This window comes from Entelurus aequoreus, linkage group LG12 (genome assembly GCF_033978785.1).
Source record: "Entelurus aequoreus isolate RoL-2023_Sb linkage group LG12, RoL_Eaeq_v1.1, whole genome shotgun sequence".
Taxonomy (NCBI): Eukaryota; Metazoa; Chordata; class Actinopteri; order Syngnathiformes; family Syngnathidae; genus Entelurus; species Entelurus aequoreus.
In genome coordinates, this window is record NC_084742.1 from 39,300,203 (window position 1) to 39,317,632 (window position 17,430).

Here is a 17,430-nt window from a genome sequence, read left to right on the forward strand (position 1 = left end):
GAGATACAAATGTAACATTTTCTTGCAGTGTTCACACTTAAATGAGCAAACTGTATAAGTTATTGGATATTAGGGTCCGTTTGATTAAGTCTAAACACCATTAGCCACTTGAAGAGGTGGATCCTGGTCAATTTTAAAATAAACTGTTTGAGCTAAACTACAAAGTTAGTTTCTACTGTTAAAATAACAGTAGACACTAAGGGGAAAAGCTTCATTCAGTCTCTTTACAAATTATACTACTTATATTATTTTATTTTGAGTTGAGTTGAGTTTGTGTTTATTTCGAGCATTCATGCATACATCACGATACATCACAATTTCCAGTTTCTCTATTCAACATGTTGAAAAAGGAGTAGGAAGAAGCAGAGCTTATTTAATCCTACCGCTTTTCCTTTACATAGCAGTTGCTAAAACTTTTGTTCACTTCCTGTTCTCAATTTATTCACAAAATACTCCATAAGTAATAACAATAAACAAATAAATAATAATTAGTGAAGTAAGTTATATTTCATATGGTGAGATAAATAAGATTATCTAGAAAATGAATGGATGGATGAAATAAATTCAGAATATTCATCATGGTTTTTTGTACTTTGTACTTTGTAAACACTTTATTTATCAAAAATAAAATAAAATATCTAATCACAGTGAAAAGTAAAACAAATTAAGTTCAAAGTAAAGTTAAATTAAATAAATGTAAATAAAAATGCAAGTAAAATTACATGAATAATGAAATTACAATTATTTATTAATGTTTTATTGATTCATTCATTTTCTACTGCTTGTCCCTCTGGGGTGGCTGGAGCCTATCCCAGCTGCATTTGGGCGGAAGGCGGGGTACACCCTGGACAAGTCGCCATATTAATGTTTTAATTACAATGAAATAAAATAAAAATATAATTTTCTGAAAAAACGATTACAATTAGATTAGAACCTAAATTAAATTGAAAGTGAGTTTGGAATAAAAAAATTTAAAAAAACGTATAAATGGAGGGTGTCAAAGTTACCCAGGATAACGTGCAGGAAATATTAAAAAACAGTCTAAATTTACAGGATTACATATCCTTTTTTATTAATACTTGGTGGGGCGGTATAGCTCGGTTGAGGGTTCCAGGTTCGATCCCCGCTTCCGCCATCCTAGTCATAGCCGTTGTGTCCTTGGGCCAGACACTTTACCCACCTGCTCCCAGTGCCACCCACACTGGTTTGAATGTAACTTAGATATTGGGTTTCACTATGTAAAAGTGCTTTGAGTCATTAGAGAAAAGCGCTATATAAATATAATTCACACACACACACACTAACCTCTAAAGGCCTTAGTGGCCACATGCGTGGACGGCACCTTTTAGCTCTTATTTCCAAAATTGTGTACACTACTGAAATGGGGTCTTATGCCGACATATGGACACTTATACTGCTATCTGGTGGTGTCAGAAGAGTATAACATACAATGGAATTTGGGGAAAAAAAGTGTAAAAATAAAAATTTGCATGTCACTACACATGAAGTACACGTTTGTGTACTTATGGACTACGTACATCATATCAAAAGATGATTTTTAGTTTTTATTCTAATTAGGGTCCAATAAGCCCAAATAGCAAAGAGAAATAAAAAAAAGCATGTAAACAAACAGCTTGGGCCTTAAGAGGCTAAATTTACAAGATTACATATCTTTTATTTTTATTTTTAGTGTGGCTACCAAATTAATCTTGTTATTCACATTTGGCTCATTTTTTGGACACTCCCGATATTAACAAGGCTTTTTATTGTGCAACTTGTTAAAGAGTTATCATTTTCCGCTTTGCAAATGGCAAGTGTGAACACACTTTGATGAATATGTTTTGTATACAGTATGCATGTTCTGTAAGAAAATTGGAGGTATCTCCCCTGCTACACTTTCTCTTCCTTTGTGCCCTTCAAAGCTTAATATTACCCTTACTTTATCTAACCCCTCCCCAACCCCACCTGTCCTTGGTGGGCTTTAATCACCCCTCTCCTCCTCCTAATAGCAGTGCTCTAAGTGATGTTTAACCACTTGGTTGTATCCACAGGGGGAGAAGGGAAAGAAGGGAAAAAAAGGGCCTAAGGGCGAGAAAGGAGAACAGGGTGCCCCTGGATTAGATGCACCCTGCCCATTGGTATGTCACAAGTCAGGGTGGACTCCCCCGAAAAAGGAGGGGTCTGCTTTGTAGCTATACAGCGATGCCCAGCTATAGTTGCCCTAGCATAAAAAACATCAATAGTAGATGATGGCGCAGGCTTGCCCGCAAGGTAGCCCCTCCTTGTCGTGTGTGAAGGGTGGTCCACCTCTCTCCCAGTAACACTCCTAGGTCATCTTTGCAAACAGGGTTTCCGGGGATTTAAGGGTGAAAAGGGGGAACCAGGGCAGCCAGGTCTGGACGGGCTGGATGCCCCATGCCAATTGGTACAGTATTCCTCTCTTTTCCACTCGGCACTCACCCTCGCATGACACCTTTCCACCCAAAACACTCATTATTACCGTAAATGCTCTAATTATAGCCAAAACTGCATGGAAGATAATTGGAGGGAGGCTGTTATTATACATAAAAAGTTATTTATTTGAACTTTAATTGCTTTGGCGTGAGTGAGAAAGTGTGAAGGAAAATGGAGCTGTCTTTGACCACTTTGTTTGGATATTATTCCATCTTTTGTGTGTTACAGTAAATGCTCTAATTGGCGATAATTGGCTGGAGGACTGTTTGAAAACCTATTATATATAACCAGAGGTAGCCAAATATTGTACTCAAGTCAGAGTACTGTTACTTTAAAAGAATATGACTCCAGTACAAATGTGTTGTTGAATTTCCCCCAGGGATCAATAAAGTACTTTCTATTCTATTCTATTGTAAGTATTCAGTGAAAAAAGTAACTACTGATTTATATAATAGCTTTTTTTTCTTTCATAGTACTCGCACTACAGCAATAGTGAATGTGTTTGTGAGAGACAGTGATCCTACTACAACACTGCAAAATATGCACTCTTTACTGGCACTAATGACGTTACAACAGGGCAAATGTTAGCATATAGACTTAGACTTAGACAAACTCTATTGATCCACAAGGGAAATTGTTCCACACAGAAGCTCAGTTACAAAGGATGGTAATGATTTACAAAGGATGGAAAAGGATGTGCTAACTTACAACAAAAATGACAATTTATCACTTGTTTTGACTAGTTGGAAATGGAATTATCGCAGGCTGAAACATGAAGATTTTTATTGGCACTCGTGATAAATCTACTAATTTTTCCAGTTTTTTAAGGTAAACATTTTAAAGGTGTGCATGTGCTGCCTCGTCTCATGTCACTTTTAGTGTGTAGTAGGGTTGTACGGTATGGTATTAGTATAGTACCGCGATAGTAATGAATCATTTTTGGTACTATACCGCCTCTGAAAAATACCTGTAACGACTTGGTATCGGATTGATACCCAAATTTGTGGTATCATCCAAAACTAATGTAAAGCATCCAAACAACAGACGAATAAGTGATTATTACATTTTAACAGGATTGTAGATAGAACATGTTAAAAGAGAAAGTAAGCAGATATTAGCAGTAAATTAACAAGTAAAATAATAATTGATTTTCTACCATTTGTCCTTAATAATTTTGACAAAATAATAGAATGGAAAATGACACAATATGTTACTGCATACGTCAGCAGACTAAATTAGGAGCCTTTGTTTGTTTACTTACTACTAAAAGACAAGTTGTCTTGTATGTTCACTATTTTATTTAAGGACAAACTTGCAATAAGAAACATATGTTTAATGTACCCTGAGATTTTTTTGTTAAAATAAAGCGAATAATGCAATGTTTTGTGGTCCCCTTTATTTAGAAAAGTATCGAAATAATTTTAGTACCGGTACCAAAATATTGGGTAGTGAGGTCATGTCGACCACTCAATCGATCACAATTCATTTATACAGCCCTTAATCCCATGTGCCTCAAAGGGCTTCACAAACCACATCTACCTGATCTGAACCCACATCCGGGCAAAGAAAAACTTAAACAGCCCAAACTGGGGAAAAAGAAGAAATGTTGGGAAAAGGACCGCAGATGTGACCGGCTGTAATGGGTACAATTATTGAATGGTTACATTATTGATAGTAGTAGCAACACGGATGACGCATCAGCATCCATAGTTCTTTAGCGAGGGCCGTCTCTGTAGATTTGTTTGCCCTGAAACCCGACTGAAAGGGCTCACATATGACCGCCAGGATCCGCTTGATTGGTGAAATGGAGTCAAATGTCACGACTGCTTATGTTGGATTGGTCAAAGACACATGTGACATTGCCCGCTTTGCAAGCAGTAATCAATAGATCGTAAGTGAATATAAAAATAAATAATATGAATAAAACTCAATATAACAGAGTAAAAGTAGCAAGTATGTTGCAATAAAACTACTCTGAAAAGTACCATTTATCCAAAAAGTTACTGAAGTAAACGCGAAACTACCTTCCTCTTTATATCAAATGTTATTTTCTTGACTTTAACAATGATTTTAAATTTTTTAAAAAGACATAAACTCTCTTTGACCACATGGTCATTTAATAACAAGTATATTACGCAACACAAAAGCAACGGAACCAATGGGAGGAAGCCAGCATTAATACTGCTAATGAACTTATTGTAAACAACAATACAAGTGCACTCATTTACTACATACAGCTGAGTAGCAACATTTTTTTTAAAAGCATGCAGAGGTAGATAAAGCTGCTACAGTAGAAGTTGACCCCTTGTGATACTTTAAATGCAGCTGCTGTAAAAACATCAGGAGGTTGCCGACAGCCGCAGCTGTTAATGCCAATGTTTTTTCGACTAAGTGCTAATTAGACACCCTTGCAGTTATTCACTTTTGTAGACGACCTAAAACACTCTGATCTAGCAAGATCCCAAATAACGCGTGCTAAGCAGCGTGTGCAAATTATGAAATTGCGTGTCGTATTTGTGGGTGACCTATTAAGACCGCGTGTACAAAAGATAACAAGTGTTAACGATTCAATAACGATTTTATGTGTACTACGGCTGTCATTTACTGTAACTCAGAGGTGTCCAAAGTGCGGCCCGGGGGCCATTTGCGGCGCGCAGCTAATAGTTTACCGGCCCCCCACACATTCTGCAAAAATTGCAAAATTGATAGTATTGCAAAAATAAAAAATAAACATTTTAAAAAAGTGGAATGAGGTGAAATCTAACGAGAAAACGTTGCAATGTTGACACAAAACTGCCATGCAGGCTGTTTTTTTTTTTTTTGTCTTTGTTTATTTTTATTTTTTTTGCCATTGCTCAAAAAAACAACAGAAAAGACATAAAACCTGTTTTTTTCTACTTGATATCAACCTGAAGTTGATATAGAGATATACTGTAAAAAATAATCATAATAATTTGACTTATTTTTAACATTTTAATGACTGAGACCCCTGACCCTTGACTGGTCCCCGGGAGCCCTAAAGGTTAGAAAAAATATATATATATATATATATATTGTTATGGTTTGAAAATGGAAAATATCAAAATGGCCCCCGTATGCTTAAATTTTTCCGTGTGTGGCCCTCAGTGGAAAAAGTTTGGACACCCCTGCTGTAACTGTATTGCATAATATGTTCCAAGCTGTGGTGTTTTGCTTTGTTGTGGAACATGCAACACACTAGTGTTGTCCCGATACCAATATTTTTGTACCGGTACCAGTACCAAAATGTATTTCGATACTTTCGGTACTTTTCGAAAATGACATTATTGGCTTTATTTTAACAAAAAATCTTAGGGTACATTAAACATATGTTTCTTATTGCAAGTTTGTCCTTAAATAAAATAGTGAACATACAAGACAACTTGTCTTTTATTAGTAAGTAAGCAAACAAAGGTTCCTAATTTAGCTGCTGACATATGCAGTAACATATTGTGTCATTTATCATTCTATTATTTTGTCAACATTATTAAGGACAAGTGGTAGAAAATGAATTATTAATCTACTTGTTCATTTACTGTTAATATCTGCTTACTCTCTGTTTCAACATGTTTTATCTACACTTCTGTTAAAATGTAATAATCACTTATTCTTCTGTTGTTTGATACTTTACATTAGTTTTGGATGATACCACAAATGTAGGTATCAATCCGATACCAAGTCATTACAGGATCATACATTGGTCATATTTAAAGTCCTCATGGGACATATTTCCTGACTTTATAGACATAATATACATTTTCCAAAAACTAAAAAAGGTATTGTGACGCTAAAAAATATCGATGTAATCATAACGGTATCGACTAGATACGCTATTGTACTTGGTATCATTACAGTGGATGTCAGGTGGAGATCCACCAACGGCGTTTGTTTACATTCATGATCGCCATCATTAGCGGTGACGCCGGTGAGCTACGGTGTGTAGTGAAGCATGTTGAGCTATTCCTCGTCCTGCAGAGATGATACTTGTAAGAAACTTACTTTAATTGTCGCCATGGAGGCAAGGATTAGTGATTTAGAAGTAGCTAAAACACTGCTGACTGTGGCTGGACTTTAGTTGCTAGTTAGCTAGCCATGTCTTAAAGCACCTCTTCCTGAGGGCGTTTCAGTGTTATAACTTCACCTTTATCGTTAGTTTTTAAGCCAAAATGCGTCCGTTTTCCCTTTTCTGTCTACACACTGTGTCTGCTTGTAAGTACTCCGTGATTGTGCGCTGCCGAACATGCTCCTCTACTCGTAAAACCAACAATGACACGACGTGTTGACGATGAGTGTGCCTGGGGTGGGAGACCGATACTTTTTAACTTTTTAGAGGCGGTATAGTACCGAATATGATTAATTAGTATCGCGGTACTATACTAATACTGGTATACCGTACAACCCGACAACACACAAATATAATATGTACACCTTTTCTGAACAATATACTGTAGAAGCGCATTCTAGACAACAGAACCTGGTTTAGCATGTTGAAGATGTCTAGAATGATCCAAATGCAAGGAAATGCATGTTGCCAGAAGAATCTGAAGCAAACACCATTAAAAAAAAAAAACTTGAACAGATATTAAAACAAATCAATGGAATTTAGTTTATAACTTAATGGTGTCTTCACGACGTGCTAAATAGAGACGTGCAAACAGTTTCAGAATTGGCCAATGGCATTACAGCTGCTAAATTATTGTATTTGCATTGCCTCCTCCCAGTATTGTGGCTGTTCTAAAAATCTGCATATATTCTGCATGCACATGAAGACAGACACGCTAAATGGATTGCACTCTCTATTTTGCTCATTTAGAGACACAGTCCTCACCGCACGAGCTTAGTAGATCGGCTTTGCGTGTGCTCTGAAGTTTGCCCGTGTTTTAATACACGAAAACCTTTAGTAGACCAGGTTCTCAGTGAGTCATCTTATAAAAGGTGTTAATTGGGGAATTTACGGTATTATTATTATATTGCAGTAATAGTATTGTCATCCAGTCACATAAACATCCACTGCATGCCACTAACCTCCTGACTGCAAGCAGCCTTTTTGCAACAATTGTAAATATAGACCCCCAAAAAAAGAGTACACATGTCCTTGTTCCTATAACGCAATCCCCTTTCATACCCCCAATAAAAACCGAAAATCCCAAATCCTGTTTCAACCTGACGCTAACGGATCTATCCACTTGACTCCCCCTTCCCACTACCCGCTACTATTAACCACTGTAAATTCTACTATTAACTCCCTGCCCTTGTACCAATTGGGCCAGACCGTCACGTCGAGAGGGGGACATTACTGTCTATGGTGTTGCTGCCAGGATGTTAAACCAACATTTAATGACTTTAAGTAACATATACATTTGTAGTGATCTACTATTTAATCCACCAAATTGCAGGGGAATAAAGGTTGTCCGCAGTGAACCACATTTACATTCATGTATTATTCATGTTTAGACTTTTGGGTTATAGTGCGCTTCATGCACCGTAACATTAGACACTTGCATGGTTGTTCTGCTGTGTATTGTCTGCATGCATTGCAGTATATTTGTTTACATCAAAAGTTTTAAAAAAAGCAAGAATTATATTTACAAAATGTAATTTGCTATGCTTTATTGCAGTTTTGTGTGTTATAGCGTTAACTTGAGAGCTAGGCTACGGAGCGATAGAATACTTTGAAAATAACTCGCATGATGTACATGGAAACATGTTTTGTAGCGATTACAAGGATTTTAGAAGTAGGATATGTCGTGTGAATGTTTTCAACATAGCTAGAATGGCTCACATTTGCGGTAATATGCCAATTTACCTAGCAGGACCAATCTACCAAGCGTAATGTTAGCCACAGTTTGGAAGTTTCAAATATGTGAACCAGCAAATATGTTAGCAATTAGCGTGGTTATGGTGTCTGTCATTAAGAATTGCCATTACCCATTGTGCATGTGCCAAAAGTCATCACATATGTTACCAACTCTATAACAGTTTTTCAAAAAAATAAGCTTTTAAATTTTCTTTTTTTTTTTTTACAACTTGTTAATTAAAGGCCTACTGAAATGAAATGTTCTTATTTAAACGGGGATTGCAGGTCCATTCTATGTGTCATACTTGATCATTTCGCGATATTGCCATATTTTTGCTGAAAGGATTTAGTAGAGAACATCGACGATAAAGTTCGCAACTTTTGGTCGCTGATAAAAAAAACTTGCCTGTACCGGAAGTAGCGTGACGTCACAGGTTGTGGAGCTCCTCACATCTGCACATTGTTTACAATCATGGACGCCAGCAGCGAGAGCGATTCAGACCGAGAAAGCGACGATTTCCCCATTAATTTGAGCGAGGATGAAAGATTTGTGTATGAGGAAAGTGAGAGTGAAGGATTAGAGGGCAGTGGAAGCGATTTAGATAGGGAAGATGCTGTGAGAGGCGGGTGGGACCTGATATTCAGCTGGGAATGACTAAAACAGTAAATAAACACAAGACATATATATACTCTATTAGCCACAACACAACCAGGCTTATATTTAATATGCCACAAATTAATCCGCATAACAAACACCTCCCCCTTCCCGTCCATATAACCCACCAATACAACTCAAACACCCGCACAACACACTCAATCCCACAGCCCAAAGTACCGTTCACCTCCGTAAAGTTCATACAGCACATATATTTCCCCAAAGTTACGTACGTGACATGCACATAGCGGCACGCACGTACGGGCAAGCGATCAAATGTTTGGAAGCCAAAGCTGCGTACTCACGGTAGCGCGTCTGCTATCCAACTCAAAGTCCTCCTGGTTGTGTTGCTACAGCCGGCCACTAATACACCGCTTCCCACCTACAGCTTTCTTCTTTGCAGTCTTCATTGTTCATTAAACAAATTGCAAAAGATTCACCAACACAGATGTCCAGAATACTGTGGAATTTTGCGATAAAAACAGACGACTTAATAGCTGGCCACAATGGTGTCCCAATATGTCGCTACAATCCGTGACGTCACGTGCAAACGTCATCATACCAAGACGTTTTCAGCATAATATTTTGCGGGAAATTTAAAATTGCACTTTACTAATCTAACCCGGCCGTATTAGCATGTGTTGCAATGTTAAGATTTCATCATTGATATATAAACTATCAGACTGCATGGTTGGTAGTAGTGGGTTTCAGTAGGCCTTTATTGTCTGCATTTTAATTTTGCTTTTATTTTCTTTCATTTCACTTTGTTGTCTGTGAAGCACTTTGAGTCTGCCTTGTGTATGAAAAGCGCTATACAAATAAACTTGCCTTGCCTTGCCTTTAAAGTACTGATAACCTGAAATGGTCGAGAACATCGTTCATTATTCTAATCTGAAGCTGCCCTTTGCATTTGAGCTTTGACTCCGGTTGGTCACGTTTACTACTTAAGCTTGCATTGCATGGTAATAAGTGAAGCGCTCTGATATTAGAAAAGTTTATCCAGGCACTTTGAAAGCACTTGCATTATTATTTTTGTAATAGCTTCAGCAGAAGGCAGCAAAAACTTAAAACGGATGGAGCAACTCAGATGAAGTGCGATGAGAATCACTGCAATTATGCTATACTAGTTCAGTGGATTAGCAATTAACAAGCTAGCAAATACTTATGTATTTGAATACCACAAAATTCGACATATTGTATCACTATCTTGTGTCATTTATGTATGTCTAGTCAATGATACTTAAATTTGTTGACTGTGTATATTTTTTTAACAAAGCTAGAGTGGCTAACATTTGATGCTAATTTACTTAGCAGGATCGACAGTATGTATTGCAGTGCGAGTTATTATATGCATACATTTGAATTAATTAGTGTTGTTGTGTTGTCTAACAAAAACTACTACAGCTCTATTGCTAAGATAGTTTTTCGGGATTTTTAAAAGGCGCCTTAGCAACTAACAATTTTGCATTTCCAGTGCTGTTTCAGTCTTCATTGTGCGTTTCTCACCCACACAGGGCCCTGATGGATTACCAATGCCTGGCTGCTGGCAGAAGGTAAGAAAGGCCAACCGACCACTAGTAGTTAAAATACTGTAAATGCTCCAATTACCGCCTCTATTTGTGTAATAGTCGCTACAAAAGTGAATAACCTCCGTCTCCCGCGGTCTGGAATTCGCTCAAAACTAGGGATGTCCGATAATGGCTTTTTGCCGATATCCGATATTCCGATATTGTCCAACTCTTTCATTACCGATATCAATATCAACCGATACCGATATATACAGTCGTGGAATTAACACATTATTATGCCTAATTTGGACAACTAGGTATGGTGATGATAAGGTCCTTTTTAAAAAATAAAATAAAATAAAATAAGATAAATAAATTAAAACATTTTCTTGAGTACAAAAGAAAGTAAAACAATATAAAAACAGTTATATAGAAACTATTAATTAATGAAAATGAGTAAAATTAACTGTTAAAGGTTAGTACTATTAGTGGACCAGCAGCACGCACAATCATGTGTGCTTACGGACTGTATCCCTTGCAGACTGTATTGATCTATATTGATATATAATGTAGGAACCAGAATATTAATAACAGAAAGAAACAACCCTTTTGTGTGAATGAGTGTAAATGGGGGAGGGAGGTTTTTTTGGTTTGGAGCACTAATTGTAAGTGTATCTTGTGTGTTTTATGTTGATTTAATACAAAATTTAAAAAAAACAAAAAAAAAACCTGATACCGATATTAAAAAAAACGATACAGATAATTTCCGATATTACATTTTAAAGCATAATCTATATCAATATAAAATGCTTTTGATAAAATATTTGATATATACATTATATTTATATTTTTTGATCATAAGAAACCAGAAATTATGGAGTCAATTTGGAGCCCAGAAAAACAGGAAACAGGAAGTGTCAATGGGAAATGACACGTTAACAGTTAAAGTTGAAGTACCACTGATAGTCACACACACACTAGGTGTGGTGAAATTACCGTCTGCATTCAACCCATCCCCTGGTTCCACCCCCTGGGAGGTAAGGAGAGCAGTGAGCAGCAGCGGTGGCCGCGCTCTGGAATCATTTTTGGTGATTTAACCCCCAATTCCAACCCTTGATGCTGAGTGCCAAGCAGGGAGGTCATGGGTCCCATTTTTATAGTTTTCGGTATGACTCACGTAACACTATCAACTACCAAGTTTGGTTGCGCCGTCTTTCTGTCTCGCTGTGGATTCTCTGCATGGAGTGAGAAGAGACCCTGTGATATCTTGATATATCAACTCAATAACAGAAACTTGTTTTTAGTTTTGTTGGTTTTAATGCAGGCGGTGTGGCAACATACTGACACTTCCAATGTGTCGGTTTAAATAGTAGCTTCCCAAACTACTCTGTGTAGTGTTCAATAGCTTGTACACTACTGCCATCTAGTGTCTCAAATCTGCAACTACCTTCAAATATACTTTAATTATTGTATTACTTTAGCCGCTTTCATCCTACCTGGCTACCAGATAACTTCTCCACTGATAAATAGATAAATATCCCCCTTGGTAAGTTGGAAATGGTTTTACTGTATTCATTGGCAGGCTTATTTAAATAAGTCATAAAATCCAATTATCGATATCGATCAGTAAAAAAAATGTACAGTTGTGGTCAAAAGTTTACATACACTTGTAAAGAACATAATGTCATGGCTGTCTTGAGTTTCCAATAATTTCTACAACTCTTGTTTTTTTTAGATAGAGTGATTGGAGCTCACTGCAAAAAGTCAGTGTTCAAAAACAAGAAAAAAAATACAAAAATTAGGGGTATTTTATTTGAACTAAGCAAGATTATCTGCCAATAGAACAAGAAAATTCAGCTTGTCAAGACTTCCCAAAACAAGTAAAATTACCAACCTCAATGAACCCAAAAATACCTTAAAATAAGTATATTCTCACTAATAACAAGTGCACTTTTCTTGGTAGAAAAAAAAAAGAGACCTTTTTGCTCAATATGTTGAAAAATATTCTTAAATGAAGTAAATGCTAGTGCCATTATCTTGACATATTGATATGCGCTCGGCATTAAATTTTTTGAAACCAGCAAACTTATACTAAAAACTAATTTATTGTTCTTAATGGAAAGGCAGCAAGGCAACCGCTTGTTACTCTCGGGGTCTACTAGCCGCTCAGGCAAATCATATTGTCTAAAAATGCATTTTCCCATCAATAACATGACATCATCACGCCAAATGCGTGCTCTTTCAGGCAATTAGTGCGCATATATACAGCCCGGCCCCCGGACAAATGTTTTTTTATTGTAATTTTGAAGAATTTATCTGAATGTGCATGAACTATTTCTGTTCAAAATTGTTTGAAATGTCACATGTGAAATGTTTAAATATTAACTGTCAGTTTACTGTACTGTGCCAACTGTACCACTATTTGAGTGCATATTTTCTATTGTTTCATTGAAAATAAAACAGCAAAGTCAATTTGACTGTCATCTGTTTTAATTATGAAACACATTTGTGTCAAAATCAGGATTTTTTTTTTTCATGCTTGAAGTTAGAAATTATTACTTTAAAAAAGTAGTTTTATACTTGTGAGTGTTGATGACACAGCGTTGCAACAGTTGATATTCTAGTTTCAAGCATGGTTTACTCAATATAGGTCATAAAATCTCAGCAACAAGCTGTAATATCTTACTGAGATAATTTAGGACCAAAACCCTTAAAACAAGTAAAAACACTCTAACCTAAAATCTGCTTAGTGAGAAGAATTATCTTATCAGACAGAAAATAAGCAAATATCACCCTTATTTGAGATATTTAATCTTACTTAGATATCAGTTTTTGCAGTGCACATACTTGTTGGTCACAAAAAACATTCATGAGGTTTGGTTCTTTTATGAATTTATTATGGATCTACTGAAAATGTGACCAAATCTGCTGGGTCAAAAGTATACACTACCGTTCAAAAGTTTGGGGTCACCCAAACAATTTTGTGGAATAGCCTTCATTTCTAAGAACAAGTATAGACTGTCGAGTTTCAGATGAAAGTTCTCTTTTTCTGGCCATTTTGAGCGTTTAATTGACCCCACAAATGTGATGCTCCAGAAACTCAATCTGCTCAAAGGAAGGTCAGTTTTGTAGCTTCTGTAACGAGCTAAACTGTTTTCAGATGTGTGAACATGATTGCACAAGGGTTTTCTAATCATCAATTAGCCTTCTGAGCCAATGAGCAAACACATTGTACCATTAGAACACTGGAGTGATAGTTGCTGGAAATGGGCCTCTATACACCTATGTAGATATTGCACCAAAAACCAGACATTTGCAGCTAGAATAGTCATTTACCACATTAGCAATGTATAGAGTGTATTTCTTTAAAGTTAAGACTAGTTTAAAGTTATCTTCATTGAAAAGTACAGTGCTTTTCCTTCAAAAATAAGGACATTTCAATGTGACCCCAAACTTTTGAACGGTAGTGTACATACAGCAATGTTAATATTTGGTTACATGTAAGGCGCTTTTGGTAGCCATCCACAAGCTTCTGGAAAGTTTCTGGTTGAATTTTTGACCACTCCTCTTGAGAAAATTGGTGCAGTTCAGCTACATTTGTTGGTTTTCTGACATGGACTTGTTTCTTCAGCATTGTCCACACGTTTAAGTCAGGACTTTGGGAAGGCCATTCTAAAACCTTAATTCTAGCCCGATTTAGCCATTCCTTTACCACTTTTGATGTGTGTTTGGGGTCATTGTCCTGTTGGAACACCCATCGTGATATCGTTTTTTCAGCCATATCGCCTTGCCCCACTACATCAAGTAGAAAAACCGACCTTTGCGACGAGACGGGATTATGCAGTCTCACCGCTCAAGAAAGAACGTAGCAAAACACAAAAAAGCGTCAACAAGACAGAAACTTAAACTACCATGCCTTGGTAGGTCTACAAACCATTGCTGTTTTCACCACATACACTACCGTTCAAAAGTTTGGGGTCACATTGAAATGTCCTTATTTTTGAAGGAAAAGCACTGTACTTTTCAATGAAGATAACTTTAAACTAGTCTTAACTTTAAAGAAATACACTCTATACATTGCTAATGTGGTAAATGACTATTCTAGCTGCAAATGTCTGGTTTTTGGTGCAATATCTACATAGGTGTATAGAGGCCCATTTCCAGCAACTATCACTCCAGTGTTCTAATGGTACAATGTGTTTGCTCATTGGCTCAGAAGGCTAATTGATGATTAGAAAACCCTTGTGCAATCATGTTCACACATCTGAAAACAGTTTAGCTCGTTACAGAAGCTACAAAACTGACCTTCCTTTGAGCAGATTGAGTTTCTGGAGCATCACATTTGTGGGGTCAATTAAACGTTCAAAATGGCCAGAAAAAGAGAACTTTCATCTGAAACTCGACAGTCTATTCTTGTTCTTAGAAATGAAGGCTATTCCACAAAAGTGTTTCGGTGACCCCAAACTTTTGAACGGTAGTGTAAATCAGGATCATTTTACTGTATTATTTTGGAAAACAAAAAACGGGAAAAAAAAAGTTTGACCGCGTTATATCGAACTTTGAGTGTAATTAGAGCATTTTCGGTATGCAACCCTTTTAATTGCTTATTGTGTCACATGCATGTTGTTTTGGATATGTGAGGATTCTTGATGTTGTTTTTGTTTTCTTTCTTGCAGTGATCACTCTAACCTGAAACGCATGGAGTTTGTAAATAATGCTTCTTTGATGGTATTTATATTGTTTTATTTTGAAACGGAAGAAGTCCTGTGTGTATAACGATGCAAAAAAAGGACAAAACAACAACCCTCACACTTCTACTCACATTGTCGCGTGTTTGGGCGCCGGAGTGACACAGGAAGTGGACGGACTGACGCTCTGTGTTTTTGTTATTTTTTCCCCCCCGTGCGTGACGCTTTTTTTCAAAGGCACAAGCATGTTCCAAAAAAAAAAAAATGTGTTGTGTGTGCGCACACTGTCATGGCTCCCGCAGAGACAAACTAACTAACAACAACAACAAAAAGACTTTTATTATAATTTTGGCTTTTCCTGAATCTTTCCAAGGGAGTCACACCATGGCTGGTCGCCTGAAACCCCCCCCCCCACCCCAAAAATGAAAGATTGTTGCTTTACCGCGCCTGCAAGAGGCGTCGGCTGGCCTCTCCGCGCCCAGCTGCACTGATAAAAGAATCCACCAGGTGTTTTCTTTTTTTAAGTTGGGTCGGTGGCCCCCCCTCTGAGCAAGGGGGACGGTGTCCATGGAGACAAGGCTGGAGGATCTACTGAGCGTCGATCACGGAATGCAATCATGTTTATTTGCCAAAGAGCGATATATATATATCATTTATTTGTGTTTGTCATGTGACATTTGTGTTTTTTTTTCCCCGATCAAAAACACTTGATCGTCGTCATGAAGCTTCATTTTTTTTTTGGAGTATCCGAGTCAAAAAATAACTGGCAACAAAGCACATGGACTCGCACGTCGAATTAAAGCTCCTGACAAGTGCGTTCTAGCCCCGGAACCAGTTGGTCACTTGATAGTCGCCGTCGAGCTCGTCAGCATTTTTTGTGGTATCTTTATATATCAACTCAATAACAGAAACTTGTTTTTAGTGTTGGTTTTAATGTAGGCGGTGTGGCAACATCCGGACACTTCCAATGTGTCGGTTTAAATAGTAGCTTCCAAAACTACTCTGTGTAGTGTTCCATAGCTTGTACACTACTTCCATCTAGTGTCTCAAATCTGCAACTACCTTGCCCGTCGAATTTAAAGCTCCTGACAAGTGCGTTCTAGCCCCGGAACCAGTTTGTCACTTGATAGTCGCCGTCGAGCTCGTCAGCATTTTTTTTTTTTTTGGCGTGGCATTTTTTTACTTTAGTCTTTTAAGTTGTTTCGCGTTGGAGTGTTTATATTTTGTGTATAATAGCCATTTGGTGCCTGAAGCTTTTATTCATTCCTTTACCAGAAAACGTCATATATCCCACTTTCATCATTTATCGTTATTTTTTTTTGCAGTCTTCAGTGGTATTTGTCGGTTGACTGCATGTGTACGAGGGAAACAATCATATATGACAGTGGTTCTCAAACTTTTTTACACCAGGCATTTTTTTTTTTTTTTGCTTAGCAAGCATCACTTTCGCTACCTCTGCTTGCCGTCACGGTGTAGCCTCGAACATGTGTCCATTTTCACCTTCAGCAGAGATATGCTTATTACATGTGTTTTATTTCATGCATATCTTATGTACAGTATATATTTTCCATTCTAGTTTCATTCATGTTGTTCCTGGACTCGTCTCCCAGTTTGAGAACCAGTGATATATGTAGCATATTTACAGTACAGCGGCTAGTCAACACTTTCAGTGCAGTATTATGGTTTCTTTTAAGTCGCTGCTATGCAACGTATATCTTCACAAATATGCACGGCAGTCTCAAGGTTTTTTTTTGTTGTTTTTTTTTAAATAATTTCTTTGCATACACAGTATTTGTTGTATTTTATATGACATAATTTATTTTTCTATGATTTATTGGGTTTTAAGCGGCATTCCTCTACGTCGTGTTGCCATTTGTGTACAAAAAAAATGGAGGCTTTATGGAGAGGTGGCTTATTTCCGTGGACCATTTCAGCTTTGAGGTGTCGCCATGACATTTTTTTTTCTTGAGGCCGACCCGAATGTTGTCGTTGGGTCAGTCAGTGCCATGTTTGTTTCCCTGGTTTTCATTGAATGTAGTTTGATCTATATACAGTAGATATAAATATGTGTATGTATAGTGGATGACTTCATGTACTGTTGACATAAGAAGTGCAATTTGTATTCATCATTTCGGTTGTTTGTGTGTAGCATCCGGCGAGAAAGTCACATTTCCCTGTGATTTCCGTGGCTCTGTTTCTTCAGCCGTGCTTGGTTTGGATATGCCACTTTTAAACAACAAAGCAAAAACTAATTTCCAATGATGACTTTTAAAATGTTTATTGTCTTTGTTCAGCAATTTTTTTTGTTTG

At 37.1% G+C, this 17,430-nt stretch overlaps 1 protein-coding gene across 1 annotated transcript in view; it reads left to right on the forward strand.

Moving 5' to 3' along the window:
* The window catches only part of LOC133662190 (collagen alpha-1(XXV) chain), a 137,719-nt gene extending 121,093 nt beyond the window's left edge, over positions 1-16,626 (forward strand). Inside the window, exons 33-35 of the mRNA XM_062065948.1 lie at positions 2,052-2,138; positions 10,439-10,477; positions 15,109-16,626. Of these exons, the coding sequence (XP_061921932.1) occupies positions 2,052-2,138; positions 10,439-10,477; positions 15,109-15,111 (129 nt within the window). The 3' untranslated portion in view covers positions 15,112-16,626. The remainder of the gene's footprint in view (positions 1-2,051; positions 2,139-10,438; positions 10,478-15,108) is intronic.
* The last annotated feature ends 804 nt before the right edge of the window (positions 16,627-17,430 follow it).